At 38.0% G+C, this 14,609-nt stretch overlaps 1 protein-coding gene across 1 annotated transcript in view; it reads right to left on the bottom strand.

Moving 5' to 3' along the window:
- The window catches only part of LOC132707105 (glutamate receptor ionotropic, kainate 2), a 665,601-nt gene that overhangs the window by 133,070 nt on the left and 517,922 nt on the right, over positions 1–14,609 (bottom strand). Inside the window, exons 6-7 of the mRNA XM_060678792.1 lie at positions 3,745–3,909; positions 3,537–3,689 (exon numbers count right to left, since the gene is read on the bottom strand). Of these exons, the coding sequence (XP_060534775.1) occupies positions 3,537–3,689; positions 3,745–3,909 (318 nt within the window). The remainder of the gene's footprint in view (positions 1–3,536; positions 3,690–3,744; positions 3,910–14,609) is intronic.

The raw sequence follows: 14,609 nt of genomic DNA, 5'->3' as shown, positions 1-14,609 counted from the left end.
CTGTCAGGCTGGCGAGCTGCGGGCTCTGGAGGGAGGGAACCTTCAATCGGAGCCCGTACGACATTTTAGAGGGCTGTCCCGGGGATCGCGGGGTCATGGGCATGCCGAGTCCGTCATGATCTCCGAGATGACCTACTTTGATAAATGGACCTTTCTCTTCCCACCAAGGGAAGAGTGGAGAGAGGGCAGAGTTGGCTCCTGGGATGCACTTGTCTGGTACACGGACGGGTCCAGAATGGGAGATTTGCCCGGAGCTGGAGCGTACTGCGAGACAACGGATTGTCGGTTCCTCTGGGTCAGTACTGCGGTGTGTTTCAGGCGGAAATTTTCGCTATATTGGTGGCGGCCAGAGAGGCTCAACCACGGAAGCAGGCGGGTATTCTTCTGCTCGGATAGTAGGGTTGCACTTATGGCGCTGAGGAGAGTGGCTGAGGAGAGGAATGTCACGTTGAGGCAGGCGAGGCTTATGATGGATGGGCCCGCCCTCCCTCAGACCAGGAGTGTAGAGCACTAACGGGGGCCTACAGAGGACATTGCAGACTTAGGAGGCATCTTTTCCTGCTAGGCATTGGAGACGACCCGGAGTGCAGGTGGTGCATGGAAGGGAGGATACCTCGTATCATATGCTCACCGAGTGCCCTGCTTTGACATGGGCAAGATTTGGAGTCTTCGGAACGGCCGTGATTTATCCGGACTCAGTGCACGGTATTGGGCTAAAGGAGTTGCTGACCTTCTATAGGAGGGGCGGCATTCTGGACGTCCTCTAGAGCGGTCTGGGGGCACAACTGGCCCATCTGGTGGCCTAAGTGCTTGGACGCCCGCGAGGGCGCCCCCCTTTAATACCAATACCAAAATACCAATCCTTCAAGGTGGAGAACGGTTTTTACTTAAAAATAAAAACTCATTTATCTGCATGCTGTCATACCTATTATTAATATTGCTATGACCGTAGATAAGTGACGTACAATCAATATCTGACAAAATATACAGGTGAAAGGTATTCTAAAAGATTGGGTCAAGAATTTCAAAAAGACATAGTTTGTGAGCAGAACAGTGCGCCGCAGTGCGTACAAGACCTGTTAGGGAATGGGTAAATGCATTTTTTCCTAACAGGTGGATTGGAAGAGGGGCTCGGTTGCCAGACCTAACGCCCCTGGACTTTTCCCTTTCGAGATATCTAAAAAGTAAAATTTGTTACACACCCAAATTTAGTTAAAGATTTGAAAGACAGAGTTCGAAATGTCTGTAGTGTAATTCCTCCAGAAAATATGCATAATGTTTGGAACGAGTTTATTGACAGACTAATTTCGAACATTTCATAAAATAATGAAACTATTTATATTTTAATTTAATTTTAATTTAAACTACGGTTAAGTAATAAAAAAGTAACGGAACATTTGCAAGAATTCATTTGACTGTCTTGCAAAAACTGACTAATCAAATATTTTCAAAATTGGTATGCGAATAGAACGTTAAAAAGGCATTTAAAATGACTCCTCTTATCACTTAGAAAAAACAAAATGGCGCGCTTCTGTCATTTTGAGGTATTGTTTTTATATCAAAAATGAGAATATTTAATTATAAAAGTGCATGCCAAATTTCACCAACTTAACGCAACGTCACGCATTTTCATTTATAATCTGATACCCATCTACAGAATTTAATAATAAATAATAAACGTAATGTGATTTTTTCTCTATTTCTGAAAATTTCTGCAAGAGTTACAGAAAGTATTAACGACTCTGTTGAGAAAAGTAATCCCCGGACTACTGTATGAAATTGCTGGCATAATGCAATTACATCTGACATTTTTGACGAAAAAGTGGTCAGAAATTTAAAAACACACGGTATAGATCATAACCAACCCACATTGGGTTATGGGGTAGATAGGAAGTATCTATTAAGGCAATAATACAGAGGGAGTTCTAAAAATATAAGTTTGGTTTCCCACAGATTTATGAATCACTTTGTATAATCGAAAATTATTTTTAAAATATGATATCTGGCATATGGCCGTTACGGCTGGCGCGGATGTAGTCCAATCTGGACGTCCAATTTTCGATGAGTTTTTCCAACATTTGGCAATAACACGGCGAATGTGGTCTTCCAAATGGTCAAGCGTTTGTGGCTTATATGCATAGACCAAAGACTTTACATAGCCCCACTGAAAGTAGTCTAACGGTGTTAAATCACAAGATCTTGAAGGCCAATTCACAGGTCCAAAACGTGAAATTAGGCGGTCACCAAATGTGTCTTTCAATAAATCGATTGTGGCACGAGCTGTGTGACATGTTACGCCGTCTTGTTAAAACCGCATCTCCTGGACATCATGGTTATTCAATTCAGAAATGAAAGAGTTAGTAATCATAGCTCTATACCGATCACCATTGACTGTAACGTTCTGGCCATCATCGTTTTTGAAGAAGTACGGACCAATGATTTTACCAGCCCATAAAGCGCACCAAACAGTCAGTTTTTCTGGATGTAACGGTATTTCGACATACACTTGAGGATTAGCTTCGCTCCAAATGCGGCAGTATTGTTTGTTGACGTAGCCATTCAACCAGAAGTGCGCTTCATCGCTAAACGAAATTCGCTTATGAAGATCGGGAACAACGGCAATCTCGTTTTAGGCCCATTCGACGAATCTACGCCTTACTTGATGATCGTTTGGCTTCAATTCTTGCACGAGTTGGATTTTGTAAGCACGTAAACCAAGATCCTTCCGCAAAATCTTCCATAAAGTGGATGGACACAGATCAATTTCGGGCCTTCCTCAATGCTACGCTCTACAGCAGCAATAGCTTCTTCTGTACCCACCGTACGGCGTCTCTGGGGATGCGAGTTATCAATAAGAGTAAACGTGGTGCGAAAACGTTACATGGTTAATCGAATTAATTGCTCTGATGGACGATTTTGTCGACGATAAAATGGACGTAGTGCGCGATACGTATTCCGCACAGAATCATTATTTTCGAAATAAAATTGCACTATTTGCAAGCGTTGTTCAGGCGTGAGTCTATTCATGATGAATTGCCAAACCAAACTGAGAATAAATCACATCTTGAGCAGTAATGCCAACTTAAATTTCTATACATCGAAAAAAAAACACCCATTATAAGCAAGTACAGAGTAGAATACAAGTCAGTTTCAATTAAGCTCTAAAGAAGCCGACACTATGAGAGCAACTTTGATTTATAAACGATCTACGAAGAATGAATTTAGAAGAATCGTAAACAGTCCAACCGCGTAGTTATTAAATATAATTGAAACATCTCAAGAGGCTCACTAATAAACATTCTCGACTGTAAAAAAAGGGAACATTTTTTATCATAACTTGAAGAACAAACGACCATTACTCTTTAAGTTAAATATTTACCCATCATTAAGGAGGAGCACATAAATACGGGGATATTTCGCATTCGGGAAACACCTTGTTGACGGGGCAATAAAGCGGCAACAAAAACGGCCACGACCCGTAAAAAAAAATGAATAGATACGACGCCGTACACGATGGACAAAAACCGCCTTACCACTGCGTCCAAATAGTTATAAAGGGACAGTCCGTCGTCCCAGGGTTTTTCCGTGTCGCAAGATAAATTGGTGGGCTTGATGGAATGGCCCGAGTCCATGGCGGCTAGTCCCTTGGCAAAAACGTACACCGAGTCGAACATTAAAGCAGGTTCGGCCTGTAAATTAAATTGCCTTTACCCCTTACGACGTCAGAAATTTGGCGTCACTCACTTGGATAATACCGCTTCGGTTCAGAATCGCGTGTCCTATCGGCTGAAATCTTTCCATCACCTCCAAAATTTCTTTGACTTTCGGATGCTCCACGTCCACCAGTCTGAAAGCGGTGATGTTGACCGAATTGTATTTGAAGTCTTCCAAGTCGAAGGTCTCCAAATCCTGGATTCAAAAAGCATTTATATCAAAGAAAAGGAAAGACAGAGAAGCTGATATTATGATTTATTTAACTCATATTCGGTCTCTTGAGTATGTTCAAAGACGCTTTGTAAAGTTTCTTTTTTTTTATAGTGGTGTCTATCAATGAGCATCTTTCCTCATGTTATAAGCACGAGATTTTTGTAAAAGGTCTAGTACTAAGTATTGTGGGATTAAAGAAATGATGTTCTTTATAAGATAGAAAGATACTAGTATCAGCTTTTTTCACTGTGAAGCATTTTTTGAAGATAATATTTTAGCATCCGATAGCTCCAATGACCGAATTTTAAGTCTACTTACAAAACACTACAGGCCCTAGGACAAAAACACTAAATCTCTTTCAATCTATATGTAGTGTCGGGTATGACTGTGTTTCAATAAGAGTCTTGGTAAGGACCTAGGCCTGTTTCCTCCAGACTATCATGTTTTTGGACTATAATGATTCTTAGTGGAAAAACTAATGGTAGAGGGGTATTGATGACGGTTCGTGAGAATTACTATGCCGAAACTGTGACTAAATTGTGTAACTCGAAAAATATTATTAGAGTTAATTTTAATGGCGGTAAAAAAATGTTAATTTGTACTGTATATGTACCGCCTCATGCATCGCTTAGTAACTATATGCACTTTTTCTCAAAAATAGAATTAATATTAAATAATAAAAGCTACACCGACTTACTTTTAGATTTTAATTTATCGAATTTAACTTGATCGAGAGACCTAAATTGCAATGATTTGTTGGCTAGTAATGCCTCTGATCCGCTGAGTAAATGTTTCCTGGCTTTTTTTCCCTGGTTATGACTGATTCTCTAAAGAAGAAGGTAATTGAAAATAATAGTCCGTTAGTTCCTGTGGGTTTCCATCATCCATTGCTAGAAATATGTATCAATTTGAGCTGCGAAAAAAGATTATTTGTAATTCTGGAAAAATAGGGGACAAATAGTTTATCAAGTTTTTTGGAATTTAAGCAAGACCGTTAAAATTAATATTAGTAATATTACGAAGCGTACCAGAACAAAATATTAAGCAAGATACAAAATATTTTTGGTCGTTTATTCGCAACCAAAAAAACACAAAAAGTTTGCCACAGAGAATGCTCCCAAACACCTCACATGCTTCAAATAACCTTGGAATCTGTGAACTTTTCTCAAACTTCTTTAGTAGTGTCTTTGAATCATCTGACACCCCTTCACCAACCAATTCCATCACATGAATGTTTTAATGTTGGTCATTTATCGAAGAGATATTTTTAAAATCATTCCCGATCATTGTGAGCCCCTCTTTTTGCTATACAATCAATCCATCTTAACTGTTAAATATTCTGGACTTTGAAAAATTTCCCAAGTCGTGCCTTTTTTGAAATCCGGTGATGAGAAGAATGTAGCTAACTACAGACCGATCTCTCTCTTAAGCCACTTCATCAAGTTGTTTGAGTCAGTACGGATTTTTTCGTAAAAGATCAATCTTAACTAATTTGGTACCAATTGTTCAGTCAGTGAGTGGCAATATGGAGCAGGGATTCGAGACATGTGCCATTACACCGATAAAGTTTTGCTCGTCCTCCTTAAGAATTACTTGTGCGAGCGATCTCAGTATGTTGTTGTTAATGGGATAAAATCAAAGAGTAGCATTTGGGTCACTTATTGTTTGCTATTTTCCTATGTGACGTTGACCAGTGCTTAGGACTTAGGACCGTATACCAAATAATAAAAATCTATCTCTATTTAGTTCTTAGATTTAGCTGGTAAAAAATAATTTAAACTAGTGACAAAGTATCTTTTTTTGTGTCATTTTGTACTTTCCTTTTATCGGACAGCTGAGTCTGTCTGTAGGAAAGACTTGTTTATAAATAAACAAATAAATAAATAAATAAATATAGTGTTGCATGATAGCGTTGACTCAATGTACTTGCCCAAATTAATTTTCTCTAACCTAACAATCAGCTTAGGAATTCCCTGAACCAATTTATGCTCGGATAACAATTCACTTATTCAGTACAGTGTTTTTTTAACGACGCTTACCTAGATTAACATTAATATGTAACAAATATTACAGAAGTGTTGGTTAACATTCACCTAATTGCCTAATTTATTTCTTGTATATATACTGCGTTTTAGCGTTTGTATTCCAGATCTGTATTGTGATTGTGTTATTACATACTGTCCTGTAATTGGTGTAAACTACTGGGCAATAAAATCCATTGTTATTGTTATTATTATTATCAGTATATTGTATTACGAGCGATTTTGTTTGAGTATTTTGTGTATAGGGTGTGTCGTTTACCTTTTGACACTACATTATCTCAGAATGCATAGGGGATGGAGCCATCTGGTATACCACTTCATTTTTGAAATCTGTACAAAATTTTAGTCATATTTTGTGTATAATGTCCTATACCAAAGTTTCACCGATTTTGACGTTTTTAATTTTTTATGCGAAAAATGACTTCATTTTTTCTTCATTGGGAAACATTTATTATTTCACTTAGGTAAGTTTTGTTGAAGACAAAGGACTCGAATAACGGATTTCATAAGAAATTTCGATATATATTAATATAGGATACGAGAAAAACAAGATTAAAAATGAAATTAATAAAACCAAAAAAATTTTTTTTTATTGGAAACTATCTATTTTTATAATTTTGTAAATTTAGCATTAAAAATTAAGTCAATTTTATATGACGTTGTATATGCCTAATATTTTTACTTTTTGAAATATTTCCTTTTATAAATCTATCACAAATAATTTGCTGTTGAAATAAAAGTTTAGTTAGTGTAAGGTGGCTACGACAGCGTTTGAACAAAACAACTGCTAAAGTTCTGACTATAATCTTGCCGATGCGCTTATGAAGATCCAAATATTATATAAATGTATGTATACATTATCTATACGGAATAAGACCAATGATATGCGATATTGTATTAACGAAAGATCAATAAAAAATTAATTGCTTACACAGGATGATAATTGTTGTAACAGTTGTTCAATATGTCTTCCACTTTGAGCAATACAAGTAGTTTTAAAGGGGTTCTAACAGATTCAGTACCGTTTGATATCTTCTCTTATCCGACATTTAAGTTTCTCGGCAGTTGGCGGTTTGTGTTTGTAAAGTAAATATTTAAGGGTACCCAATAAAAAAAATCTAGGGGAGCTAAGTCAAAACTGCTCGGAGGCCAGGCATAACTACCATTCTCCCCAATTTAAATAGGTGCTAATATCTTGAGTTGTGTGATAAGGAGCGCCATCCTGCTGCAAATTAAGTTTCGTCGTTCTTTTTCAGGCACTTCATTTTCAACAAAGGGATGGATAATATTTAAACGCTCTAAGTAGCGTTGGGAATTTTAATTCTGATCAAAAAATACTGGACCTATTATTCTGAACCTCCAAATGGCGCACCATACTTTGACAGAAGTTCTACGTGATCTTGTAACTTCCATATATTTTTTATTATTTGTGGTGCTCCAGTAATGAGTATTTTTCCTATTGAAAATTTTAGTTGACCTTGTAAATATGGAGTCATCTGCGCACATAATATTAGAAAATATATTTTCTGAAAAGATGTTGCAAAAATCTAACTTATTGTTGTAATGCCGTTGCTCTACTTTCTCTACTGAGTTTATAGGACTTCCAGTTGTTTATTTGAAGGTTCGTTTGAACCGTTGTTCTTTTGACATCTAGACCTAAAGACGCATTTCGGGTTGAATCTTTAGAGGTGTCTGCAAAATGCAACAAAATATTAAGTTGGTGTAAATCCTGTCTACGTTTTTTTTTTGTGAGCTCCACGTTAATGGAATTTTTGTTATATAATATGTAAGAGCCAGGGTCCAGTTTTTATTGTTCGATATAAAACTTTTTAACATATCAATTTTTTCTTCTGTGGTAAACATAATACGCAAGCATGCGAGTAAATTAAATTTATAAACGATAAATAAATAAGGAGGCAGCGCTCTGCACTTGATTTGTTCAAATTCCGTCATAACCACCTCACACTAACTGAACTTATATGGCAACAGCATATTATTTGTGATTGATAAATGTTTAAAAGGAAATATTTGAAAAAGTAAAAATATTAAAAATATTCGACCTTATATAAAATTGTTGTTTGTTAATTTCATTTTTAATCTAATTTTTCGCGGGCCATGCAGTAATATGTATCGAAATTTCTTATGAAATCCGTTATTCGAGCTTATTATTTACTATTACTTTAAAGAACGTTTTAGATTTAGTTAAAAAATGCTTTAGTGTCAATAATCTTCTTTTAAACAAAGATAAAACCCAAACGTTAAAAATACCTACCAATTCGAGGTTAGCAGAGGGAAACTGTAAAGCTTTTGGGTCTCAGTTTGGATGACAAATTATCGTGGTCACAACATATCGATAAACTCTCTAGAACTATATCTAGTTTAATATTTTTGATACGAATGCTTCGATCCTACATAAACTTTGACACCCTGAAAATTTGTTATTTTGCACTCCTTCATTCAAAAATTTCTTATGCAATTCCCTTATGGGGACACAGTACGGCAGCACAGACCATTTTTAGATTGCAAAAGAGAGCAGTTAGGGTTATGTGTGGTGTGCATTATCGTGCCCACTGCAGGCCCCTCTTTCTGAGACACGGAATTATGCCCTTGCCATGCACGTTTATTGATTTTACTGTAATAGAAATTCATCATAAAAACAAATTTGCCATCCACCAGTAAAAACCACTCTTATAATTTAAGATTTGATTTGATCACTATCCCGCTACATAAGTTAACGAAATCTGTTTCTAATTCCTTGAATTCTTCTTCTTCCAGTGCCTTCTCCCTTTAATTGGAGGTTGGCGACCACTACTCCAAACGCTTCTCTATCCCTCGCAACATGAAACAATTCCCCCACATTCAACCCTGTCCAGTCCTTGACATTTCTTAGCCAGGATTTCTTTTTTCTTCCGATACCCCTTCTTCCATCTAGTCTTCCCTGCATAATAGTTTGTAGTAGACGGTATTTATCATTTCTTAAGATGTGCCCCAGATATGCGGTTTTGCCTCTTTTTATTAAAGTTATTAATTTTCTACCGCGGCCAGTTCTTCGTAAGACCTCTTCGTTTGAAATTCTATCCGTCCAGGGAATTTTTAGTATCCTTCTATAAAGCCACATCTCGCAGGCTTCTAGTTTTTTGATGATCTGTGCTTTTAGTGTCCAGGTTTCTACCCCATATAAAAATTGTGACCATATATAGCATTCGACGAACCTCAATCGCAAACTGAGACACAAGAAACCAAGAAACGATTGTCTTGCTATTTCGATTCTGACCTTTATTTTTTGATCTTGATCTAGGCCAGAGGTGATGTACGCTCCCAAATATTTGTATTTTTCGACTTGTTCAACAGCTCGTTCTTCTATGTATAACTGATGTTGCCTGGCCGGGTTCTTTGAGACAACCATAAATTTAGTTTTTTCTATGTTAATTGTGAGCCCCATTGCACGACTTTCGTTGTAAACTCTATACACCAGCAATTGTAGGTTTTCGAGAGACTCAGCCAGGACTACCGTATCGTGCGCAAATCGTATATTGTTGATAATTTCTCCTCCAATCCTAACTCCTTCTTCTCTGTCCGAAAGAGCCTTTTGAAAGATTACCTGAGAGTATAAATTAAAGAGTGCCGGTGCGAGTACACATCCCTGTCTAACGCCTCGCTGGATTCGTACCTCATCCGTCTCCAAGTTGTTGACTATTACTGTGGCTGTCTGGTGCCAATATATGCTTTTAATTATGTTTATATCATTTTGGTCTACCTCGATGTTTTTCAGTTCATTTATTAATTTCATATGTTGCACCTTATCGAACGCTTTTTGGTAATCTATAAAACACATATATATACTTTTGCTGTATTCTCGACTCTTCTGGAGAAGTACTGTCATTGCAAACAACGCTTCTCTTGTCCCCATTCTTCCTCTAAAGCCAAATTGCGAGTTGTCCAGCTGTTCTTCGCATTTCTTATTGTTATGTATTCATTTAACGTGAAATGAAACTTGACCACGACAATGCAACCGTTTACTCACAACTCCGTACAATACGCGGCCCGGCAGGTAACTGCCGTGGATCGCCCTAGAAAAACGTACCGCATCAAGGTTTACAAAAAAAACTCGCATATAGAACACCTTCCCCCTATAATAAACTGAAACTAACTTAACTCTAGTGGTGTTTATGTACACTTGCATTTAGATATGAGTGTCACGTTTACTGGGCGACTTGTAAACGATCTGGAGGGTTAATCTTACTACGTCTACGAAGCACACGCGCACCGTGGTCACTTGGGACTTCATTGACGCTGGGGTTGTTTTCACTGGGTGAAATAACGTCTTCACTTTCTGAGTCCGATGTTTCGCTATCGCTAGACCTAACTGACGTTACAGTATTACTTGATCTGTTTCTTGTTACGTTGGAAGGTGGAGTCATCGAGGAGTTTTTTTTATTTGGGGCTGTCATGAAGTTTTCCTTGCTGGGGCAAGACTTGTCGTTACAATGATACTTTTTTAACTGACTTGAATGTCTTTTCCATGTGACTCCACCGACCAACTCAACCACGTAAGTTCTTCGGCCAAGTATACCTCGAACTACCCCTTGACACCACCTGCTTTTATACGTGTTTGGACGGTAGTCCCGGGTCTATACTTTCTCCCCAATTGAAAATGACAGTTCCCCTTTGTTTTTGCGCTTAAGTTCTATTTTGTTTTGTTTTTCTTTTACAATATTTTCGGTCGAAGGTAAAATTAAATCAAATCTAGTGCGTAAAAAGCGACCAAAAAGCATTTTTGCTGGACATTCTTGGGTCGTAGTGTGCGGTGTATTGCGCCCCATCCCCATATCCTTTGCGTAACGCTCTTTTTGCAATTTTGACGCCTGATTCGGCCAGCCCGTTCGTTTCCGGATGATATGGAGCACCCGCTTTGTGAATGATCCCCAAACTTGCCAAAAAATTTTGGAATTCCTCGGACATAAAAGTCTGACCGTTATCGGTGGAAACTTCTTTTGGGAGACCAAAACGAGCAAATAGAGCTCTGAACATTTTTATGGTTTGTGCAGAAGACATGTCTGAGACTATGAAACATTCTAGCCATTTTGAAGTGGCACCTTCGATTACTAAAAATGTTTTATTTAAAAATGGTCCGAAAAAGTCAACGTGAACACGAGTCCATGGTTCTTTAGGAGTATCCCACATAATTAAAGAAGGTTTCGCGGAGTTTTCCGAATAAAGTGCACATGTTTTGCATGAACGCGCGATTTTCTCGATAGAATCGTCGATTTTTGGCCACCAAACATACGAACGCGCCAAGGCTTTCATTTTAACGATTCCGGTATGAGTTAAATGTAATTCCCCCAAAATATTGTCATAGAAGACTGGAGGCACAATTAGACGGTAACCCGACATTAAACAACCATGTTCTACAGAAATTTCATGTTTTTTAAGAAAATAAATAGAAGAATAAAATAGAATTTTGCTCAAAACGACATCTTTTGACGTTTGTTCTTTAATCTTTTTGAAATTAACTGGGAATTTTCGATGTAATTTAAATATGAAATTTGATCTTGTTTCCCCGAGTCGAATAGTAACGGATTGCTGGCATGGTGAAACATATTTTTAGTGTTTCCCCCTAACCGAGATAGGAAATCTGAGTAGTTTTGTTTGGTATTGACATACTTAATTTCGAAACGGAATGAAGATAGAATGTATGCCCATCTTTGTAGGCGGTTGGCTGCAAAAACTGGCAACCCTTTTTTGTCGCCCAGTATTGCCAAAAGAGGCTTATGGTCTGTGTACAGTGTGAACTTGATGCCGTAAAGGTATTGGAAGAACCTTTTGACCCCGAATATTATTGCTAGCGCCTCTTTTTCGAATTGGGAATAGGAGAATTCGTTTTTATTTAACAACCTTGAAGCGAACGCGATGGGTCGCTCAGTTCCGTCTGTGTAGGTATGACTAATTATTGCCCCTAGACCTATACTGCTAGCATCTACCAATAATTTGATTGGTAATTTTGGGTCAAAGTGGGCCAGCAGAAATGGAGATACTAACACATCCTTGATTTTATCGAAGCTATTTGGGCAAGCCGGTGTCCATTCCCAATGGATGTTTTTTTTAATAAGCTGTATAAAGGATAAAGGATGGACGACGCGTTCGGTAAGAATTTAACGTAATAATTGACGCCCCCGAGAAATGACTTAAGTTCTGTGATATTGGAAGGTACCTTGGTTTTGACCACTGCTTCGACCCTCTCATCGGTTTTGTGCAAGCCGAACCTGTCAATTAAATGACCCATGTAAGTCAAAGATTCTTGCATGAAACTACATTTTTCTTTTTTTAACTGGAAGCCACATTAAGATAATTTTTGAAAGACGTTCTAATCGCTCCAAATGCTCAAGATCGTTTCTCCCTGTCACCAGAATGTCATCTAGGAATGATATAACGCCAGGAATATTAAATAATTGCTCCATGATTATTTGGAAGATGGAGGGCGCGCAGTGTATGCCGAAAGGCAATCTTTGATAAGAAAACAACCCCTTATGTGTGGAGATGGTAACCAACTCTCTGGACTGATCGTCGAGTAAAATTTGCTGATACGCTTCTGAAAGATCGATTTTTGAAAATTTCATTCCCCCCTCTAGGTGGCTAAATAAGTATTCAATTCTTGGAAGAGGAAACTGTTGAAATTCCAATTGGGGGTTCAAGGTCACGTTAAAATCGCCGCAGATCCTTATACCGCCGTTTTTTTTTTTAATATTGGGACGATAGGTGTTGCCCACTTTGAAAATTCTGTGGGCACTAGCACCTTGTTTTTGACTAGCCGGTCCAGTTCTTGGTCAATTTTCGGTTTTAATGCTATTGGAACCGGCCGAGGCTTAAAAAATGTTGGGGTGGCGTTTTCTTTTAATTTTAGCGTGACCTTGAACTTATTGAATGTACCTAGCGTACTGCTGAATATTGGTTCGAATTTTTTTAATAAATTTTGCAACTTGGCGTTCGAATTTACATATAATAAACTGGTATTGCTATTGACTGATTTACAAAACCCGATATTTAGCATTTTCAGAATATTGCGACCTAATAAGGGTGGCCCGCCGTTCTTAATTACATATGTTTTTAGGTTGTAATTTTGACAATCATATGTTATTTTTAAGTTTACAAAACCCAATGGTTGAAAAGATACACCGACATAATCTTTCAAACGCAAATCATTACTGATTAACGGATATTTTTGAAAATGTTTTAATTAAAATAGGTTTTTCGTTACTTATTGAACTGCTATCGACATTTTCTGTTTTCTTGTGAAACACATTTTGTACGGACGTCTGGGTGATGTTCGTGGGACCGAGCAAGGGTTTATCACTGATAATGAAGCACGGATCGTCGCTATCGTCCAAATCTTCAAGCACGTTGTCTTTTAGAAAATTTTGACCCACGTTATTCTGCTTACACAAGGGTGCTAAATGTCCTTTTACTCCGCATTTATGACAAAAACAATTGCGGTAGGCACACTCGGACGATTTGTGGTTGGAACGGCCACAAACTGAACAAGAATGGAAACTTGATGTTTTAGATCTTAGTTCCTTTTGGGGGGTCCTTGAATTTGACTTACTCCTGCTCCGACGAAAAATACCTGGTTTTTGATTGTTATAAAACAGCTCTTCTGTTTCTCTCTTGATTTGTGTGGATGTATCTTTCGACGCGCGTTTTTCGTGGTCAAAAAATGCAGATTCCTTTGCCAATGCATAAACTGGAAGGTGCACTTGCTACTTTGAGGATTTTCCTCAAATAAGCGGTCACTAAAACGCACATCATTTAAGCCAACCGTGAATATATCCCTCATTAATTGGTCGAGAATGATAGAGGCATCAAACTACAAAAACTTGCTAAATTTTTTACGCGAGCCGCCCAATCACACACTTTTTCACTTGGCTCCTTTTTTGCTTTGTAAAATTTTGATCTTTCCGAAAAATACGAACGCTTTTATAACAACTTGTCTAACTCTTCAAACTTCAGCTCCGGCGGCGTTTTTGGCACGCACAAATTTCGTAACAAAACGTAACATTCTTCGTTTAATGTGTTTAGAAGTGTTGCCCGTTTTTTATCCTCATTCGTTATCTCATTCGCGACGAAAAACTGTTGAAGTCTCTCGGAAAAAATTGCATAATCTGACTTTTCCGAGTCAAATGAACCGAGGTTCCCGAGAAAAGTCGACATTTTAAATAATATTTTGGTTCGAGTGCTGACTGCGCCACTATGTATTCATTTAACGTGAAATGAAACTCGACCACGACAATGCAACCGTTTACTCACGACTCCGTACAATACGCGGCCCGGCAGGTAACTGCCGTGGATCGCCCTAGAAAAACGTACCGCATCACGGTTTACAAAAAAACCTAAACTAAACTGCGATATAAAAAACTCGCATATAGAACACTTATAAATTCTGTTCTGGACAATCTTCAGCAAGACCTTCAAGGGGTGGCACATGAGGCTGATAAGTCTGTAATCATGGCCTGACATTGGGTTGTTCTTTTTAGGTAATGGAACAAAAGTTGATTTTAGCCATTCTGTTGGGATGTTTCCGGAATTGTACACATCATTAAACATTTGTGTTAGCCTGATTATGTTCTCTTCATCGAATGCTTTCAG

This window comes from Cylas formicarius, unplaced genomic scaffold (genome assembly GCF_029955315.1).
Source record: "Cylas formicarius isolate icCylForm1 unplaced genomic scaffold, icCylForm1.1 PGA_scaffold_9__14_contigs__length_23061073, whole genome shotgun sequence".
NCBI classification, from domain to species: domain Eukaryota; kingdom Metazoa; phylum Arthropoda; class Insecta; order Coleoptera; family Brentidae; genus Cylas; species Cylas formicarius.
The sequence above is the reverse complement of the archived record's forward strand: the minus strand, read 5'-3'. Positions and strand labels throughout refer to the sequence as shown.